General features: G+C 40.4%; 1 protein-coding gene and 1 long non-coding RNA gene across 2 annotated transcripts; both read right to left on the bottom strand.

Annotated features, from left to right (window-relative positions):
• Positions 1–8,398: 8,398 nt before the first annotated feature.
• On the bottom strand, positions 8,399–9,447 carry LOC122640809. The gene is made up of 2 exons (XR_006329755.1): positions 9,403–9,447; positions 8,399–8,702 (listed from the first exon to the last, which is right to left on the bottom strand). It is a non-coding gene; the product is annotated as an uncharacterized LOC122640809 (long non-coding RNA).
• A 9,233-nt stretch (positions 9,448–18,680) lies between these two features.
• Positions 18,681–19,073, bottom strand: LOC122638961 (glutaredoxin-C1-like). Its single transcript, XM_043831811.1, has one exon. The coding sequence runs from the start codon at positions 19,071–19,073 to the stop codon at positions 18,681–18,683; it is 393 nt and encodes a 130-aa protein (XP_043687746.1).
• Positions 19,074–19,520: the final 447 nt, after the last annotated feature.

The following is a 19,520-nucleotide window of genomic DNA, read 5'->3' as shown; positions in this document are numbered from 1 at the left end:
GCTTCCCATACTGAGCCTCAAGCCGGCAAACTCTTCCCCCTGGGCGTGCATTATGGTGTTGAGAGTGTTGTAGGACTCTCGAGCTCCCCATTCGCCCACTAGCTCCTCCTCGAGCTCCATCACGTGGCCTTCGAGCTCCTCCCGACTTTGCTCCACAACATCGAGGCGCCATTCACCTCGGCCGTTGCTAGCTCCACCCGAGCTAGGCATGGCTCCATAGCTCCACTAACGCCCACACTTGTCCTCGCTTCGCTTCTCTCGTGGGAATGGCCTCCCTCCCACGGGCTTGCTCACTCACCATCATGTCTAGCACTTCCGATTCGTTAGCCATGATGTCGAATCTACAAGTATCTTCCCTCGCAACCGAAGCTCGATACCACACTTGTCACGGCCCTAGATCTTACTAAGCAACCGCGCCGGCACTTAGCACTCACTTTAGCACTAAGTCAGCCTTTCACCAACTCTAGCAAGGGACTTGGGAAGAGAACTTAGAGAACACTAGAGAGACTTTGAAAGAATGCACTTGAATTGCTTGAAAGCTTTTAGTACAAGACTTGATAGCTTGCTTGCTTTATTCCTGGCCAAATGAGGTCACCTCTATTTATAGGCAACCAAGCCTATAATGAATGGCTATGATATTTACATGTGTCCTCCATCCAACGGTGGAGAACCTTCTAGAATAGAGTCTAGAATAATCCTAGATATTTACAAGAATGCTCTGAAGCTTGCTAGATCTTTCCTAGCTTCTAGAGGTTCTTCAATACTTCTAGAATGAGTCTAGCCTCTTCCAAAGATGGAGAGTTCTAGACCTTGGTTCTTCCTTGGCCCAAGGTCCATGTTAATGGGCCTTACAAGTCTTAGCCTTGGGCCATAATTAGGCGGGCTGTGACATCGCGCTGTGGCACATTGAGGGGTGGATATTCCACCATTGATGAGGGTGGGGCGGTCATTTCCATCCCCCAATGTATCTGTTCGTGGTTCCTGCATCCCATGCAGGGAACTTTCTCCTTTATAAAATTGCTCTCATAATATTTTGAATGAACAAAACAGTGATTCATTGTCTTCTCTTTTCTGAATTCATGATAGGGAACATGGACATGTTTATTTATTGGATGTTCCATGTTGCAGTATACTTCCCCACCTAATGGGTGGTTGTGAAGTGTATTATATATGAACAACCATTGATTTATGATGATCTAATATTTCTGTAACAATTTCATGTTATTAAGATGCCATATTTTTATTTGCTATGATATTGGTTATTCTTGACTTGGAAAAGAGTTTATTTTGCATTTTCTCCTCTCTTCCCTTCCTTTTTTTTGGGGTGTGTGTGTGTGTGTGGTGTGGGGGGGAGGGGGGAGGAGGACAGTTACTTGCTTCTTCCTAATAGTGTAAGAATAAGATTTAGTTGGCTTTGATTTCATCTTCTAAAACTTTGTTATGGGTTTGTGATGGTGACAACTGACTGTGTCTCTCTTTATCTATGTATATGTTGATCAGTATTTTGTGTTTATAATAGTAAAATGATTTAAGCTTCAACTACTGTTTATGCTTGTAGGTATCAAAGCTGAGTCAGTTTAGCAAGCTTGCCCGAGAAAACAATACTGCAAATAAAACTGTTGAAGCAGACCGCTTGCATACTATGTTTCTTGCAATGGCAGATGCTAGGGCTGTTCTTATTAAACTGGCTGACCGTCTGCACAACATGATGACACTAGAAGCTTTGCCTTTGGACAAGCAACTGAGGTTTGCAAAGGAGACGTTGGAGATCTTTGCTCCATTGGCCAACCGACTTGGTATCTCAACTTGGAAGGAGCAGCTTGAAAACCTTTGCTTTAAACATCTCAACCCAGATCAGCATGAAGAACTTTCTTCCAAGCTTGTGAAGTCCTTCAATGATGAAATGATCACTTCATCCGTTGAGAAATTGGAGCAAGCTCTGAAAGATGGAGAGATTCCTTATCATGTCCTCTCTGGGCGACACAAGAGCTTGTACAGCATTTACTGCAAGATGTTGAAGTACGTATCTATGTATATGTGTGTGTGTGTGTGTGCACGTGCATGTGTGCATATGTGACAAAGAAAAACACACACAAAACGAGCGTGAGCATGGATTATGACTTGAAATGGAGAGTGAAACACGGGGGTGGGCTGCAAAACTTTGACTTGTGGCAACTGAGTTTGCATTACAACAAGTGCCATGTATTCGTAAGCTGGTTTTCTCTTATAATCATATCTCATGTGGCAAAAAAAAAAAATCTTAAACTGTTGTTTGTTTATGAAGATCCATGACTATTTAAGAGCTAGTATTTGTGGATGAGAGGTGGGGCCATGAGGCTTACAATGACTAGGGAACTGAACATGATATTGATCCAAAGGTCTCCCTGGAATTTAGATGGTCCGCACCTGCCTCATCATCACTATAGGTGGCAGAAAACTTCATCATTGTAGCTTTTAGAGCCTTGGGCATGATGGAAAACCTTTGTCCATTGTAGACATTCTTTAATAACATGCTATATACTGTACTGTACAATGCAATTACAATATCAATATTGTGTAATTTAATGCTACATTAGGAATTAACTCTTAGGCTTACTTTTCAGGAAGAAGTTAACCATGGATGAGATCCATGATATCCATGGCATGAGACTGATCGTTGAGAATGAAGAAGCTTGTAATGCAGCACTTAGAATTGTTCATCAGATATGGCCAGAAGTGCCTGGAAAATTCAAAGACTACATAGTCAATCCAAAATTCAATGGGTATGGCATAGATAACCATTGAATTACAAGATTGTTGTCTTGGTTCCTTCTCTTTGTCTGACCTGGAATTCTATTTGCAGTAACCAATCTCTTCACACTGTGGTAATGGGTGAGACATGGTCCCACTGGAAGTTCAGATTCGAACAACGGAGATGCATTTGCAGGCAGAATTTGGATTTGCAGCTCACTGGTGATACAAGGAAGGGGATTGTAAATACTCTTCTTTTGTGCTTCAGATGGTGCAGTGGGCCAGATGGGTGGTCACCTGGTAGTGTGAGACAATGGAGCAACCATTACCGTTGCACCAGGGCCCACCCTCACTCAAATCTTTGCCTGCTCAGGGGAAACAGCAGGTTTGTAATTTGTTTGGGTGTCACTAGGACTTTCATGGCTGGTTGACTCATTTCTTTGTGGTATATATTAGTGAATCGAAATTTGCTGCCACATATAAGAAATGCTGAGGTATAAATCTTAGTAGTTACAACTTACAACCTTGTCAAGAAATATTGATTGTTTGATAATATGAATCTGTTTGCTTAAATACTTAAAACTGCTTACTTACTCAAATTGATTGCTTTCCTCTTGGGAGGGGGGGGGGATAATAAAAGGAGAAATCAAAGAAACAGCTGAACCAATTTGCAATGGGCCTGAGAAGTAGATTAGGGTTGTTAGGATTTTTGCTGCTTTCCATCTGTTGATGTCCCATGATAGTTTCTCTGCTTAGACCAACTACTACAACTTGATTTTCATTGACCCACAGAACTGCATAATGAATTGGTGGTTCTTTGTGTTCAATTTTTGTTTTCCATGTTCTCCAAAGGTGTGGGTATAAACAGCTGTGTTAGTATGCATGTGTGTCCATTGTAGAGTAGTTTGAAGGCATGGGATCTTCCTCAGCAAACATGCGAATACATTGTCTGGTCCAAGGTCACTACATCTTAGATCATGGTTGGCCTGGAATGAAAATTTATGTGGTATCTTAGCTTTATCACTTGTACTGTTTACAATTCCATCTAATTTTGTCGAATCTATAGAATAAAGTGGTGAAACTGCTATCTGATTGTTATTTGATATTGCAGGTTAGCACCCGCAAACCTGAGTACTTTCATAAGCGTGAAATGGCATCAGTGTCAGGACTACCAGCTACTAGACCAGCCGACCAGGGGTAGTGACCCTTCGGTGAACGACCACTAAGAAACCATCGCCGGTGGGTTGCAGTGATCCTAGGAATAAAGGGTTTAAGGTTAAATAGAATATATATAACAAAATCTCTCTGTATCAGCAGTCCCAATGCTTAATGATGACGTGTTGCCCACAACTTTTGAAATGCAAATCAAAATGATGAAAACCAGTCACAGAACGGGCAACAATTCAAATTCCTATACAGACGTCGGTTGCTCTCTCCTCTGTGTGAGTGAGTGTGTTTGTTCTCTCGCTCTGAAATTATATTGGGGAAGCTCTGTTCCGTTCTGTTCTGAACTTCTCCTTGTCATTGTTTCACTCTTTTTAAGATTTTGATTGATAGGTTTTGAACCTTCAGTCCTTTAGTCATATCAGACTTCCCCAACAGACCAATTCATTTGATTGTTTTATATTTGAAGTATTGTAGGGGGTTGAGATTTGAGAACAAGCAGAAGAGGAGAGTAGATACAGAGAAAGTTGCTTTGAGTGTAAGGTGGAGGATGAGATTGAAAAGAAGCCTGAACCTCTGGATCTTTATGAAAGTCAGAATAGCTTGGAAGATCAACTAAATCTGTCCCAGTTTTCTCAAGTACCCAACCCCTCCATTCTCTTTTTCATCTTCTGTAGCTGTTAGTATTTTTCTTTCCTGTAGTTTACCTATGGCTCTGCTTTACAATTTCCTGTGTTTTGTTTTTCCCTGATTTATTTAGCAATTTTATACACGAAAGAAACAGAGTGGGAAAAAGCCAAAGCTGTTTCGGGTCAGGAAAAGCTATTCTGCTCCTCCAGCTCCACTTTCTTCTCTTGATCAGTTACAGCCTTACAGGTCAGTCCAGAAAGCCCTTTCTCTTTGTCTCCTTTTTGTTACACCTCACATGTCTTGAACTTACTCTCTAGTCCATGGTTTTTCTTCTTCTTCTTCTTCTTCTTTTTGTGTGTGTTGAACTACGATGACTTCACTCCTACCATCCATAGGCTCATCCTTCATAATGCATTGCACCATTTAATACTTAAACGCAGTTTTAGTTATTCCTTTAAAAACTACAAAGTTGTAATTTGATGTCCATATATTTGATATTTTGAACAGGTAGTTGTAGATCAAACAGAGAGTATTAGAAGCCAGTGAGTGTTTCTGAATCACTGTTAATCTTTTTCTGGTTGTAATATTTGACTGTTGTTAGTTGAACTATTATACATGAATGTGATAATCCTGCCTCCTGTAATTTCTTTGAAGCTGTAAGCGAAAGAGGGCTACAAACAATCAGGTTTATGCATCTCACGAAGCTTACTCGTGTGTACTGGAGCAAGCTAAGGAGGTTCAATCGAACTTAGAACCCGGAATGGCTAGTTTAGTGAAACTTATGCTTCGGTCTCATGTTACTCATGGTTTTTGGCTGGTGAACTCAAAATCTTTCTGAAATACAAAAATTCAACGAATAAGGATGAATCTTGATTGTATAATTTGGTAGCATTTGTTTTTGTTATAGGGACTTCCTACTAAATTCTGCAAGTTGAATCTACCAAAAGAAGATTGCTACATTACCTTGGTAGATGACAGTGGGAAAGAGTCTGAAACAAAGTACCTTGCTGAAAATACAGGACTCAGTGCTGGATGAAGGGGGTTCTCTATAGAACATAATTTGGTTGAGGGAGATGCAGTTGTCTTCCAACTAATCAAGGCGACCAAATTCAAGGTGATGGGTTGGCCAAAATAGTTATATTTCTGCATACTTTCCATGTAATTCGGTCCAAAACCAAATTATGTTTTGGTTTTTCAAATATACACATTTCAATTCGTCCGATTTTCATATTTGTACATTTCACATACGGTTAACTGATGAAATGTGTATACTAACTGATGAAGGTATGTCGAAGTCCAGTCCTTCTATATATAATCAAACCCTATCTCTCTCTACAGGCATTGTTGAAAGGGGAAGATTGAAGACAAGAACAAAAAAAAGCCCAGAAATAAATTTTGAATCTTTGGTTATAGGTGAGAAATGTCGCATTCAGGCAAATCCATACCCGAAATAGGGTTTGATTCACTGGCCGATCGGTTTAGTGGCGCTTTGAGTTGCAAAACCAACAAATCCATACCCGAAATAGGGTTTGATTCATTTCTTTAAAACTCAGAATCTGCTAGGGTTAAACCCTAGGTTTACAAAACCAAAGCTAGAGAAGGCGAGAGAGAGAGATAGATAGCGAGCAATAGATAGACAGAGAGAGAGAGAGATACAGAGATGGAGATAGATAATGAGAGAGATAGAGAGCGATAACAATCTTACCTTCGCAAAAGATGAACCAGTCTAGGGTTGAGAGGTCTTCCCTACGAAGGAGACGAACTAGTTGAGGTTTGGAGATGTCTTCCCTTCCTAGGAGACGAAGCAATCGACGATTATGAGGTCTTCCCTTCGAAGGAGACGAACCAGTCGAAGGTTGGAGAGGTCGTTCCTTCGCAGGAGGCGAAACAGTCGAGGGTTGAGAGGTAGTGCCCGATAATCTTGAATCATTGTTGGTTCACAAACAGAAAAGATATTTATAGTTATGTTAGATTTTTATGAATCAAATATGGGTCCACCTCGATATAGATACCCATTTACATTGAAAAAGTGGAATCACCCGGATTTATGAATTGAAATCCGCTCACCAACAATTTGAACCAAACAGTTTATTTAATTCGGAATCATGAACCAATTGGTACAGCACCAATTGGTTCTCCAAACCAAACATGCCCTTATTATCCAAGAAAACTAAAATATATATATATATATATAACCATCAATATTGTTTTTAGGGGAAATTGTTTTTTGGTCACTAGTCACATGCACCAACATGTTGAATAGGGGAACTAATCCAAATGAACCCAGATGGATCCTATGACACTCCCTCCTTTATTGAAAAAAAAAAAACGAAAAGCACCAATGACTTATCAACATTTTCCCATATTTTCAATACAATTGTCATTTGCAGTCATGCTAGTAGAATATATAACATTAGCCATAAAAAAATTCAATGATTCTTGATGGATTCGAACCATCATCTCTTGGGGAATCCCCAAGTGCTCTACCAGTTTGAGCTAAAGACTCACAAATAAGAAAGCAAATGAGTGCAATTTAAGACTACAGGTTACAAGCAAGAGATTATAGCTACAATCAGATGTTTCTTCTTCAACATTTAAGACATCCCATGGGGTGAAATTTTTTTTTTTTGGGATTGTTGTGCAACTTGACTCTCCCACTAGAAACAACTAAAATCATTTTCAGAACCATTGTTGGTAGCAAAAAAAAAAAAAACACTGATTCTTGAATCCAGTGGTCATCACCCACATCATTTTCCAATTAAACTTAAAATAATTAGGGCAGTCTTGTAAAACTAATCAAAATTTCATCACAAAGCTATGAAAGAACTTTCTAGAACACTTAAGGAAGTGTTTGGTTCGGTTGTTTTGAAGAATTAGATTTTGATTCTGGATCAGGTTCTCTAAATTCAGGTTCTTGTGGATTCGTAATTTTGAAATTTAACTGTTTGGTTACCCTGATTCTTTGTTTTGATTCTTTCTGAAAGACTGTTTGGTTACCCTGAGTCTGTCAGGTGGATTCTTCTGAATCTATATGAATAACCGTTTGGTTACCCTGAGTCTGTGACTTGGATTTATCCTGAATCTATCTAAATAACTGTTTGGTTACCCTGTGTCTTGTAGTTAGATTCATCCTAAATCTACCATGTGTATAGTTGATCATGTGAAAAAGGATATTGGTCACATTATTAATTGTCAAGTAATAAAAAAGACAAATCTCCATCTCCTGGTGGTGTCAGTTATTGATGCCTAAGTGCTAAATTCAAATCTCTATGTTGCTCACTTTCTAGCTAATAAAGCTTCAAACTTAAAACAAAAAAATATGATCCTGTAAATCACTACAAACGTCCCCAATGCCCTATTTAATTAATTGGTTTCAATGTCTCAGTTAGTAGCATTCACATGACAATTAAATTCAATTACATAAATAAAATCCATTGCATGAAATTGTGTTTAACAGTTCCAAGGCAATGCATTGAAGGATAGAAATATTGATGCCCTTATTACATGAAGAACACAATTTAATCAGACCATTTCCATTCCATATTATTATCACATAATCACAATCCTTTTGGATGCGGAGAACAATTGCACCACTTCTCCACCTAATTCTGAAATTGTTGTGAGAATGTGTCATTTTCTTATGGAAGACAATGTCAAGTTTCAAGTTTCAGAGCCAAATTCCATCATAACCTCCCCCTTCTCTTCTAATCTATTGCCATGAAGAAATCCTTTTATTTTATGTCTTGGTTTGCACTCCTCTCTCGGTAATAATCTGGATATTGGCAACTTCATTTTGTCCCTAGTCATTATTATTGAAACTTAACATGTGGACAGGAGACCTTAGAATCTATGGCCACAAAATTTTGATGTTTCATTGAAAATCTGCAATGAAACATCATAATTTCCATTATATACAAAAGAGCTTACAAAAATAGGAGGTATTATAGCAATATCTGAATTCAAATCCATTACACAGCTAGTAAACATGAGATTACAGAGAAGACTCAGAGAGGGGTTGTGCGAACCCAAGTCAAGTACAGTGAGCATGTCTACAGCAAGCTATACAACTTCACGGCCTTCACTTCCCCAGCAAACGACGCCCACGTTGATTGGCACCTTTAATCCGGAAATTTATCTCATCCACATCTTCACCGACATGCTCCAGAGCTTTATTATGTCTGCAATAATCACAACAGTGTAAAGCAAATTTAAAACACTTCAAAACACATAAGACTGGCTTAGTAAAAACAGAAGAATGCAACTATTCTAAAATGCTGAAGGCCAACCATGTTATCAAATACTGGGACAAGTTAGCTAGGAAAAGAATTTTTCTAAAATTGTTTATTTCTAACTGGATCAAGAGAACCAGATCATGTCTAGCAGAAGATAGGGGAAAAGAAAACCTGGTGTACCCAGCAAAATAGAAGATATTATGTGGTTTCAATGACCCAAAGTATTGTTTTAAATCTGTTTTACCACCCCCAGTACCCTCCCAAAGAGAGAAAAAAGCTGTTATCTATAAATAGTGGTTCAACTACTACTGTACATTATGGGGTCCAAGAGGTCATCCTATGACTGAGAAACTCAATACACATGCTCACAAAATGGCAAAACAAGATCCACAACAAAATGAAGAAAAATAGAAATGAGGTTTATTATAATCTCGATATAAATTTGATTGTCAGCTTTTCAAGAAAAGGCAATCATCTGTAATTCCCCCCACCCCCAAATAAGGAAATCTTTCTCTAATATATTAATTTTCAATCATTTTTCTTCTACAAACAATGAGGGAATGTAGAAAGATGAGAAAAAGGTTATATATCCCAAGAGAAAAAATAAAGTGTAAGCAGATCATCTATCAATGGAAAAACTACTGACCCTTGAATTTCAGTCCCCATATCTAAGGCCATAACCTTCAGTCCCTTTTGTGACTTTGCACTCCATATTGGTTTTTTTTTTATAACAAGCCTTTCAATAATATATTTCCTTTAACTGGATTGGTTCTTCAAATGTGGAAGTATCATCATCAAAACTCACTGTTTATGCATTTTATATGTTTCAACATAAGGTTTGTATGGAGCAAGTGAGCAACCCACTGGGAAAAGCAAATGCCTGGGGTACTATAATTGTAATGTAAATTAAATAGTGTTTGTAGTTTCCTTAAGAGACATGGAAACTGGTATAATGCTAACTAATCTTAGGCTGATCACAGCTTCCAAGAGAAATAAAATAAATAAATTGATGAAAGAGAAGGGGAGAACACGAGCAACAAGTATGTTAGGTTTGATTGTGAAGGACAATTAGAAAGTTTATCTCGTTCCTATGTAACAAAAGGGGAAAGTTTCTCTAAGTCTTTGGGGTGAAAAAGTAGTTTAAATGGAGAAAGTATTGAAAGTCTTTCTGGAGAAATGCAGACCTACTTATACTTATCTTCCCCCATTGGAGGGCATCCCCTCTAGTTTCTATATATCTTTTTTTTTTTTTTTTTTTTTTGGGGGGGGGGGGGGGGGTAGAAGGTAAGTGAAGATTCATAGCTAAGATTAATTAACCAAACCTTAATTTAAGGATCCAATCAAAGTAACTTGCTTAATCACCATATGAATCTTTCATGCCTTGATGGGATTGATTTGTCTCTACTCCATGGTCTTGGGCATGTGATGGATTAGATTTGGCTTTGATATCAATTTGGCAGAAAATATAGGTGATCAATGAACCCTAGGCTAACAAGAGGTCTTAAGGGAAGTAAAAGAAAGGTCTAAATAGTTGAGATAGAAGGAGAATGTAGGTGTAAGGAATTTTAGTTGTCTAGTTTAACAAGAGCACTTTACAACAGTTACCCATTAAGCAAACATAAAAGCACTTTACAACAGTTACCCATTAAGCCACCAAATATAATAATTATAAACAAATAATAGACCCACACACTCACTCTCACACTCACCCCCACCCCATGCTGCCCCCACACACACTCACACACTCACACTCACCCACCCCTTGCTGCCCCTACACACACTCACACTCACCCACCCCTTGCTGCCCCTACACACACTCACACACTCACACTCACCCCCACCTGCCCCTATACACACTCACACTCACCCCCACCCCATGCTGCCCCCACACACACTCACACACTCACACTCACCCACCCCTTGCTGCCCCTACACACACTCACACACTCACACTCACCCCCACCCCATGCTGCCCCTATACACACTCACACACTCACACTCACCCCCACCCCATGCTGCCCCCACACACACTCACACCCCTTGCTGCCCCAACACACACTCACACACTCACACTCACCCCCACCCCATGCTGCCCCTATACACACTCACACTCGGACTTTCATTTATGAGCTGTTTTAATATGCAATTTCTGTTGAAGGCACCGGAAAAACCATTCAAACAGACTACATCTTAAAAGTAAATATATTCAACAGTTTGAAATCATGCTTTTCTTTATTAATGCATAGCAGGATCACTGGTTTATGTGACTGTCTTGCATGTTAATACCATTCAGATTCTTGGTCTTGATATTTGTGCTGATTCAATGGTTGGAGATGCCATGAGCAGAGGTATTTCAGGTGGTCAAAAGAAGAGACTGACTACAGGTGGGGTGAATATTGAGGTGGATCAGATGATTATAGCATATCATGTATTAAAAATGTGTATAGATTTCTTTCTTGGAGGGGTTAAGTTGGATACTATTATTTTTTCCTTAAAAAAATACAATGTTCTTTTTTAGGGGAAATGATTGTGGGTCCAATAAAAGCTCTTTTTATGGATGAAATATCAAATGGCCTGGACAGTTCTACAAACTTTCAGATTGTTTCTTGCCTTCAGCACTTGGTGCATCTAACAGATGCCACGGCATTGATCTCACTTCTTCAGCCTGCACCAGAGACCTATAATCTATTTGACGACGTTATTTTGATGGTAGAAGGAAAGATTGTGTACCATGGTCCATGTAGTTATATTCTTGAATTCTTTGAATATTGTGGATTTAGGTGTTCAAAAAGAAAGGGAGCAGCTGATTTTCTTCAAGAGGTATGTGTTATAGGCTTATAGCTACCTCCTACCTTATAACTCTCTTATTCTGTAACGTGATGCCACTTAAATTTCTAAATTTATTTTCAAATTCAGGTTGTCTCTAAAAAGGATCAGGCGCAGTACTGGTTCCTTAAGGAGAAAGATTACAGCTATGTATCCATTAGTTGAAGGCTGAAACCAGAATATACAGAAATTTTTTTTCTAATTCATGAAACAAAAGGAAGATACAGAGAGAGAGAGAGAGAGAATAAGAAAATCACCTTAACCAAATGCCTTGCCTGACCCGGTCTTCACTGTCCACCTTAATCCACCTAGAAGAAAAACACAACAAAAATTATAATCAATAACTAGAAAACCTAAATTGGACAGAGAAGCATAAATTTTTATTTTTTTAAAATATAGATCGGTGGTCTGAGCTAAAAGAAGAGGGAGGGAGAGAGAGAGAGTGAGACACAGCAGAGAGCACGAGAGAACGAGAGAGAGAGAGAGAGCTTCTCAAAGTTAACCCACCTCACCCAACTTGTCCTTGTTCTTGAAGATAACAGCTTTGAAGGATCCATTCCTCCAAGTCTAGGTCAACTGCCCTTACTGAAGACACTCTCCCTGGGCTGATTCCAGATTTTTTTGGACAGTTTCATAATCTAACTTCTATTGACCTTTCAAATAACAAGCTCTCAGACCAGATACCCAGTTCCCTTTGTAACTTGCCCAATCTCATGGACCTTTCTCTGAGCCATAACCAGCTCACAGGTAGAATCCCAGATCACATTGACCTTTCTCTTACCACCATTTCTCTGAGTGATAATCAGCTCACTGGTCAAATCCTAGTTTCAGTTTCAAGGCTACAGAAACTTTGGCAACTTAACCTGTCAAGAAATGGGTTTTCAGATCCCTCACCACCAATCCTTCCAAATGGCATCCTATCTTCTACTGTCAATAGACTTACCCTACAACAAACTCCATTTAGCAAATGTTCCTGACTGGATTAGAAAAAAACCCCTCACAGATGTGCACCTTGCTGGTTGTAACCTCAAAGGCCACTTACCAAACTTTCCAATGCCAGAATCTTTGGCATCAGTAGACCTCTCTGATAACCAAATTAATCACACTCCCAGGCTACCAATCACAAATACAGAAAGAAAAAAAAGAAGTAATAAATATATCATGATAAAGGACTAATGAACATTTCATAAACCTACAAACAAATGTCGAACAACCGTGAGATTCAGGCTAATCACAGAAGAAAGCCAAAATATGGAATGCAATCAGTACAAACCATGAAATTTTTTTTAAAAACCCTCACTATAATGCAACGATAGATAAGGGAAAGAGAGAAGAAATATGCCATACCTGCGTTATGAACTTCCTAGAACCTGAAATGGAGAAAAAAATTGGTTAGCAATCAATAATTCCAATTTTTTTTAAAAACACCCTAACTACAATGGAACGAGAACGATAAAGGGAGAGACAGAGAGATACAGAGAGAGGGAGAGAGATAAAGAGAGAGAGACAGAGACAAAGAAAACGAGAACGATAGAGAGAGAGAACGAGAGACTCTCTTCGCTTGAAGTTGCAGAGACTGTCTGCGCTTCCTTGGAGTTGCAGAGAAACAAAGAGAGAAAGAGAGAGAGAGAGAGCGTCGTGAAGAACCTGAGATTGTCTTCGTCTTCGGTTCCTTAGAGAAGAAAACAAGAGAGATGGCTGAAGACGAGAGAAGATCGCTCCTCATTAGTGTTTTAGGATTCGCGCGATAAATCGACCATTTGACCGCAGGGTAGACCAGTGAAGATAGAGGGATTGACATGAGATTTCTGCAAAATCGTCGATCAGAGAGAGATAGAGAGACGTCCCACTCTCCCACTCTCCCTAAGATTCCGTAAGGGAAGAGACTTCCAGGGGATTCAGCTACATAACCGTTGATAGGATTTCAAATAATGATCTGCTGTCGTCAGTTTTTTCGGTTGAATTGGGGGAAGACGTTCAACGACTGAGATTGCGCTACGTAAAATCCCTGGTTATCAGAAAAGAACGTCCTGCAAATTTATTTGACACGTGCGTATCACAATTTTTTTGCCTCATTATTATTATTAGAGTAAATTACTCCCCTCCCCTCGATTATGCTCTAATGACAAACCCCTCCCCTGGGTATTGAGTAATGACTCTCCCTCCCCTGTATTAACAAGATTCTATCAACCGTACCCATTCCGTTAAAAATGATCGTTAAGTGATGACATCACCCTAAAAATATTCATTTAAACCCTAAAATACCCTTATGTTTGTGATATTCCAATTATACCCCTAACCATATCAAAACCCTAAAAACCTCATTTCTCCAGCTTGACTAACATCACCATCACCACCGCCACCACCACTTCTAGCCACGGTCACCACCACCATTTCCTTAGCCACGGTCACTACCATGGTCGTATCCACCACCGCCCCTCACGACGTCCATAACCACCGCGCCTTCACCTCTATAGCCTCCGCCACCACCGCTACAATAACCACCTCCACCACCACCACCACCGCCAAAGACCCCCGGTCCGGGCTTGATTGACGGTAATATTCCTACCATCAAGGTCCTATCCGTTCATCCCTTCAATAGTATCCTCATCGATTGCTCATCGCGGAAAGTAACGAAGCCAAACCTCTCGATCTCCCGGCCTCACGATTGCACGATGATCGTTTCCTATGATCAATGAGAGAACAGAGAGATTGGTAGTACAGAAAATTCAGACCTAGCTGAAATTTTGGATATTGCAATGAGATCTTGAAGAAAGAATAGCGACGATAGATGTGGAATGTGATTCTGAGCAAGGATGAGGCCTTTGAGCGCTTTAGGAATTGGTCTAATTTTGGTGTTCGTTAACTGCTCTTAGCTCTTGTTGCAAAGCTCTACTATTTGTTATGGTGGAAAAAGAGAGTCACAACAGAGAGATTGAAGATGATTACAACAAAATCCTACAAGAGAGCTATTTTATACGTTTCTTTGGAAAAAATCAAACCACCGTTGTCGAGTTCCACAACACCGTTGTCGAGTTCCACAACCTTGAACCTCAGAACTCTGCACCTCGTGAGAATTACAAGAGCCCATGGTCATAAAAACAGGAGAATTAACTTATCCTTCATTTTGAGTCACATAAGGATTTATTCTGAAACCCTTTGAAGATGATGCCATGGATTTGGAACTCTTGATGCGGCAGAATCTCTGTGGACCTCCACGATTCCTCTTCACCATTAAAGAAGATTTGAAGGAAGATTTGGAGTCCGATGATGGGAAATTCAGAAGTCGAAAAAGCCGAAAAGGGTCAAGAAGTAGGAGCTTGAGTGATATCCTCCCAGTGTGGAGACCCCATTTTTAACTCCTATGCCTTCTCCACCATTTACTCCACCACCGACTCCTATAGACTCGTATAACCACCATGGATTGACTGAAAGCCCTCTCTTTTGGTTCCTTTCTATGGAAAATACTTCATTTTGAATTGATTTACAGGGAACACACATACAAGTGACAGCTATGTGGGGCACAAGACGACTAAGATAGTGAAGGAGGCAACCACATACATTAAAAATTGCTTAGGCGTAGGAGCAGATGATGCATTCATATTCTGTGGCTCGCACCACCGCAACAATCAAATGTCTTCAAGAGGTTATGGGAATCACGGTGATTTCAACCATGAGAGAAAGGATACTCAAGAGCCTAAAGAGAGAAGAGAGATGGGTGGTCTTTGTTGGGCCATATGACCACCACTCCAACCTCCTCTCATGGCGTAACACCTTAGCAGAGGTGATTGAGATCGGTCTTGACGATGATGAATTGGTAGACATACGAGCTCTAGTCTCCAACTTGAGTTTTATAAGGGTTCCAATCTCTGCCGAGCTTTTTCACACCTAAACATGGAAACTGCACACTTTCTGGAGATGCATTAGGAAGAAGAAGAAGAAGAAGAAGAGTGGGGTGGCGGTGGTGCGAGAGTGGTGGGGGCGGGTGGGGTTACAGGAGGAAGAAGAAAGAAGTGAGGTAGAGATGGGGGTATTATTGTCTTTTTATTTGCATTTTTAACACCGTCAGTCAAAATGGATACGGTTGATAGAATCTTGTTAATACAGGGGAGGGGAGAGTCATTATTCAATACCCAGGGGAGGGGCTTGTCATTAGAGCATAATCGAGGGGAGGGGGGAGTAATTTACTCTTATTATTATTGTTATTATTAATAGTATGATATGATATTGACACGTTCCAATGCAGAGGTTGGAAAAAAGAATTGCGAATTCTGGCAATTGGCAATAATCAGATGACGTTGAGCCATCAAAATCTTCGATTATTCTTTTTGAACGGTCTCCCGGGCCCATCCGTTATGGATCTAAATATTCTACACGAAACACGTGTTACCATGAAGCTAAACACATTCCCGCCTTTTTTTTTTTTTTTGGTTGAAATAAAGAAACCTTACTCATTAAACATAGGAAGAGATTTCTCTACTTTCAAAGTGGGTTGTACTTTCGTGCGCCCCATATTGCCCCACATACAAGGCGAAGGAAAGTATCGCCTTGCCCCCGCCTGCCCCACATACAAGGCGTGCGGAAAGTATCGCCTTGCCCCCGCTCGGGCAAGGGCAAGGCGGTATTTTCCTTCGCCTTGTATGTGGGGCAATGTGGGCCGCACGGAAGTATAGCCCACTTTGGAAGTAGAGGAGTCGGATCCTTAAACATAATACTTACAATACGATTGAGATCGTCTGAAGAGGAGTTATGAAGTTTAGCATACCTTGAAATCCTATCTATTGGTTCAACGTAAAGTCTAGGTTGTTTTAAAATTATTACAGACCGTAAGGATGCAATTAAGTGGGATATGTCAAATAACCAAGTGTAGAGTTGAAAAGGCCACGGATGATTTGCAGAGCTCTCGAGCCAGTCCTTGATCTGTTGAGAATCGGTCCAGACAGCTATTTCTTTGCAGTCCAATGCAAGTGATTTTTGGAGCCCTTCTTGGATTCAATGCAAGTGATTTTTGGAGCCCTTCTTGGATTCCTTGCAATTTCGCCTCTTGTGCCGATCCTACAGAATCACAATTCATAGAGGAAGCATACAACTGTTTGTTATAAATGAGCAAGAAACCCCATCCGCCACTTGAATTCGAATGGCAGTAGCTTCCATCTGTAATAAGAATACACTTTTCCTCAGTTTCCAGGTCTAGATAGAAAGATTTTGGAAGTGATATCATAGGGGTCGAGGTTGTGGATACATCATTCTGGGCCACCGAGGGGATGAGATTTAGATCATAGGTCCACCTCATAACATTGCTCATTATGGTGTGTGGATTGAAAGTTTTTTTGTCAAAAAGTATTTGGTTCCTGTGGATCCAAACGAAATAAATAGTGATGCATATGATGCAAAAATGTAGGTTCCATCAAGGGTAGTTGTTGAAACTTTGGATATTAGGGATCCTATGGCTTCCATAGGTGTGGTACCAGTGAAGTTCTCAGTGCATAGCCCAAGTGGTCTTGCCAACCAAATCCGTTTTGTAAACTTACAAGAGAAAAAAAAATGTGCCATGGTGATTTCTGGGCATTTTTACAGAAAGGGCACCAGTTATGTGACTGGTCAAGCCAAGGAAGGTTCGATTTGGTAGGGATGCCATTATGAATGAATTTCCAGAAAAACAAAGGGAATTTGGGTGGGATCTTCAATTTCTATAAATGTTTCCAGAGAGGTCGAAGCAAGGGGGAGGTGGGCATGGAGGTTTGAGTTGCTAAACACATAGCCATTGTTTTAGTGGTGACTTTTCCAGATTTGGAAAGAGGTGAGAAGAGGTGGTCATTGAAAGGCTGCATAGAGAGAGGAATGGAAAGGATAAGTGAATAAATAGCAGGTGGGAATAATGAGTTAATTAATGGTTTGTTCCATTCCCTGTTAATAATAAGTTCATTTACTGTTTGGTAAAGAGGATTGTTGGAAACAACTTGGTTTAAGGTGGTGAAGGAATTGGACGGGCTCCAAGGATCATTTCAAATGTCAATTTGTGATCCATCACCTATTTGCCAATTGACCATTCCTCTTAAAAGAGGGACAACAGCCCGAATATTATTCCATGTCCAAGAGCCGGTCTTGAGACTGGTGCTAGGGTTAAGGAGGGATTGATTTGGGAAGTATTTACCCTAAAGAACTCTAGCCCATAAGGAATTTGGTTCAGTAAGCAATCCCCATCCTAATTTGAGGTTGAGAGCCCGGTTATGACTCTAATGCAAGTGGGTACCCAGCCCACCCCCCAGATGTTTCGATCTGCACATAGAGGACCAAGAGATAAGGGAAACATTACGACTTTCTGGACACCCACATTTCCAGAAATTGGAACTTATAGAATCAAGTTTTGAAGAGATGGACTTAGGGAATAAAAAACAAGACATCTGATATGTAAATATTGAATGGAGAACAGGATTTGATTAGTGTAAATCGACCAGCCTGTGAAAGGAATTTCCCCTTCCATCAGATAATTGATTCCCGCCTTTTGTTCATAGGAGAAGTGAGGTTGGGGCATTCGTGTAATAATAAACACAATATTGAACCTTTAGAGAAGAGAACTCAACGATTTTCGCTTACACGGTTACACTCAAAGCGTCCGTTAGCATGGATAACCAGACCCCCGTTTTACGTTTCAATCTATTATTGGCCACAAAATAACAGAATCTCGTCGAATCAGGTCACCAGTCCCGATCCATCTGAAAATTACCACTATGCCACTGGAGTACTGTACCATTAACCTCGAGACTCGCAGGAAGACGTGTACCTTTAATCTCTACAGTGCCATTTCCGTAATTACATGAAAAACATTTCTGTAGTGTAACAGAACCGTATTTTGCATTTCACATTACGTAGTGCAAACACTACAACTCCTCGCCGGGAAAGAAAAAAATCCGGTCCGTAAATCCATTTTTTCTCGACTAGAAAATAGTTTAAGAGATACATAAACGCCGGGAATATCGCTTGTACTCTGTACTAATAGATTAGAATCTCTATACAAACATGGCCACATAAAGAAAGACAAATTAAGTAGAGAGAACAGATACAGAAGGAAAGTTGTACATATGTTCTCTTTGTTGATCAGAGCCAGAGAGCACCAGCTTCTTTGAGGAGAGGAACAAGAGATCCATTAATATGAGAGGACATAACGGTCTCAACCCCACCTAAGAATTTGCCGCCAACGAATATTGCCGGCACCGGTTGTTCGCGGTCGTCGCCGACGAGGACGTAGAGTACGGCTTGCATCTCCTTGCCGTTCTTTTCCTCGTCTAGTTCCACGATAGTGGGACCTACTCCAAGGCCAAAGAGTAAGCTCTTGACCACGTGGCACATGCAGCAGCTACTGATGCTGAACACCACCACAGCATTGGCTGAAGCCAGCTTCCTCATCTTCTCATACGTCTTCACCAGTTCCACCGGAAATCTCCTCACCACTTGGTTCGTGTTCCTTGTTTCCTTCACGACATGCATCATCTTTGAACACCAAAACTGATTCCAACTGAAGAAGGAAGAAGAGATGTTTGTTGTATGGGGAATGAGGACTGAGGCGAGTTGAAGTTAATGCGATTTATATAAGGGTTCTAAGATTGGTTTGGGTGGGGGGAATCAGAGAAGAACAGTAAAGGGCAAAATCGAAAATATACTGAAAGAGTAAAAGAGAAACCCAAACTCAAAACAGTCGCTTCTGGAGTCTGAATCAAGTGCTTTCAAGTAACAGAAAAAGGAGTGGGGGTCGGTCGTTTTATAGGAGTTGCTTTGGTTCTTACACAGAGAGAGAGAGAGAGATGTTCAGACCTGCTACGGATTCTGGACCCGGCAAGCTCTGACGGGTTGAGCGTCTTCTTCGGTGGTGCAGCTATGCTCCTAATGATCTCTCTTTAACGCATGCACTTCATAGTTCATATGAGAGAGAGAGGGAGA

The sequence above is a fragment of the Telopea speciosissima genome, chromosome 9 (genome assembly GCF_018873765.1).
Source record: "Telopea speciosissima isolate NSW1024214 ecotype Mountain lineage chromosome 9, Tspe_v1, whole genome shotgun sequence".
Lineage (NCBI taxonomy): Eukaryota > Viridiplantae > Streptophyta > Magnoliopsida > Proteales > Proteaceae > Telopea > Telopea speciosissima.
The sequence above is the reverse complement of the archived record's forward strand: the minus strand, read 5'-3'. Positions and strand labels throughout refer to the sequence as shown.

Excerpts from the sequence above, each read along its gene's own strand:
- LOC122638961 (XM_043831811.1), bottom strand. The coding sequence starts at position 19,073 with ATGATGCATGTCGTGAAGGAAACAAGGAACACGAACCAAGTGGTGAGG.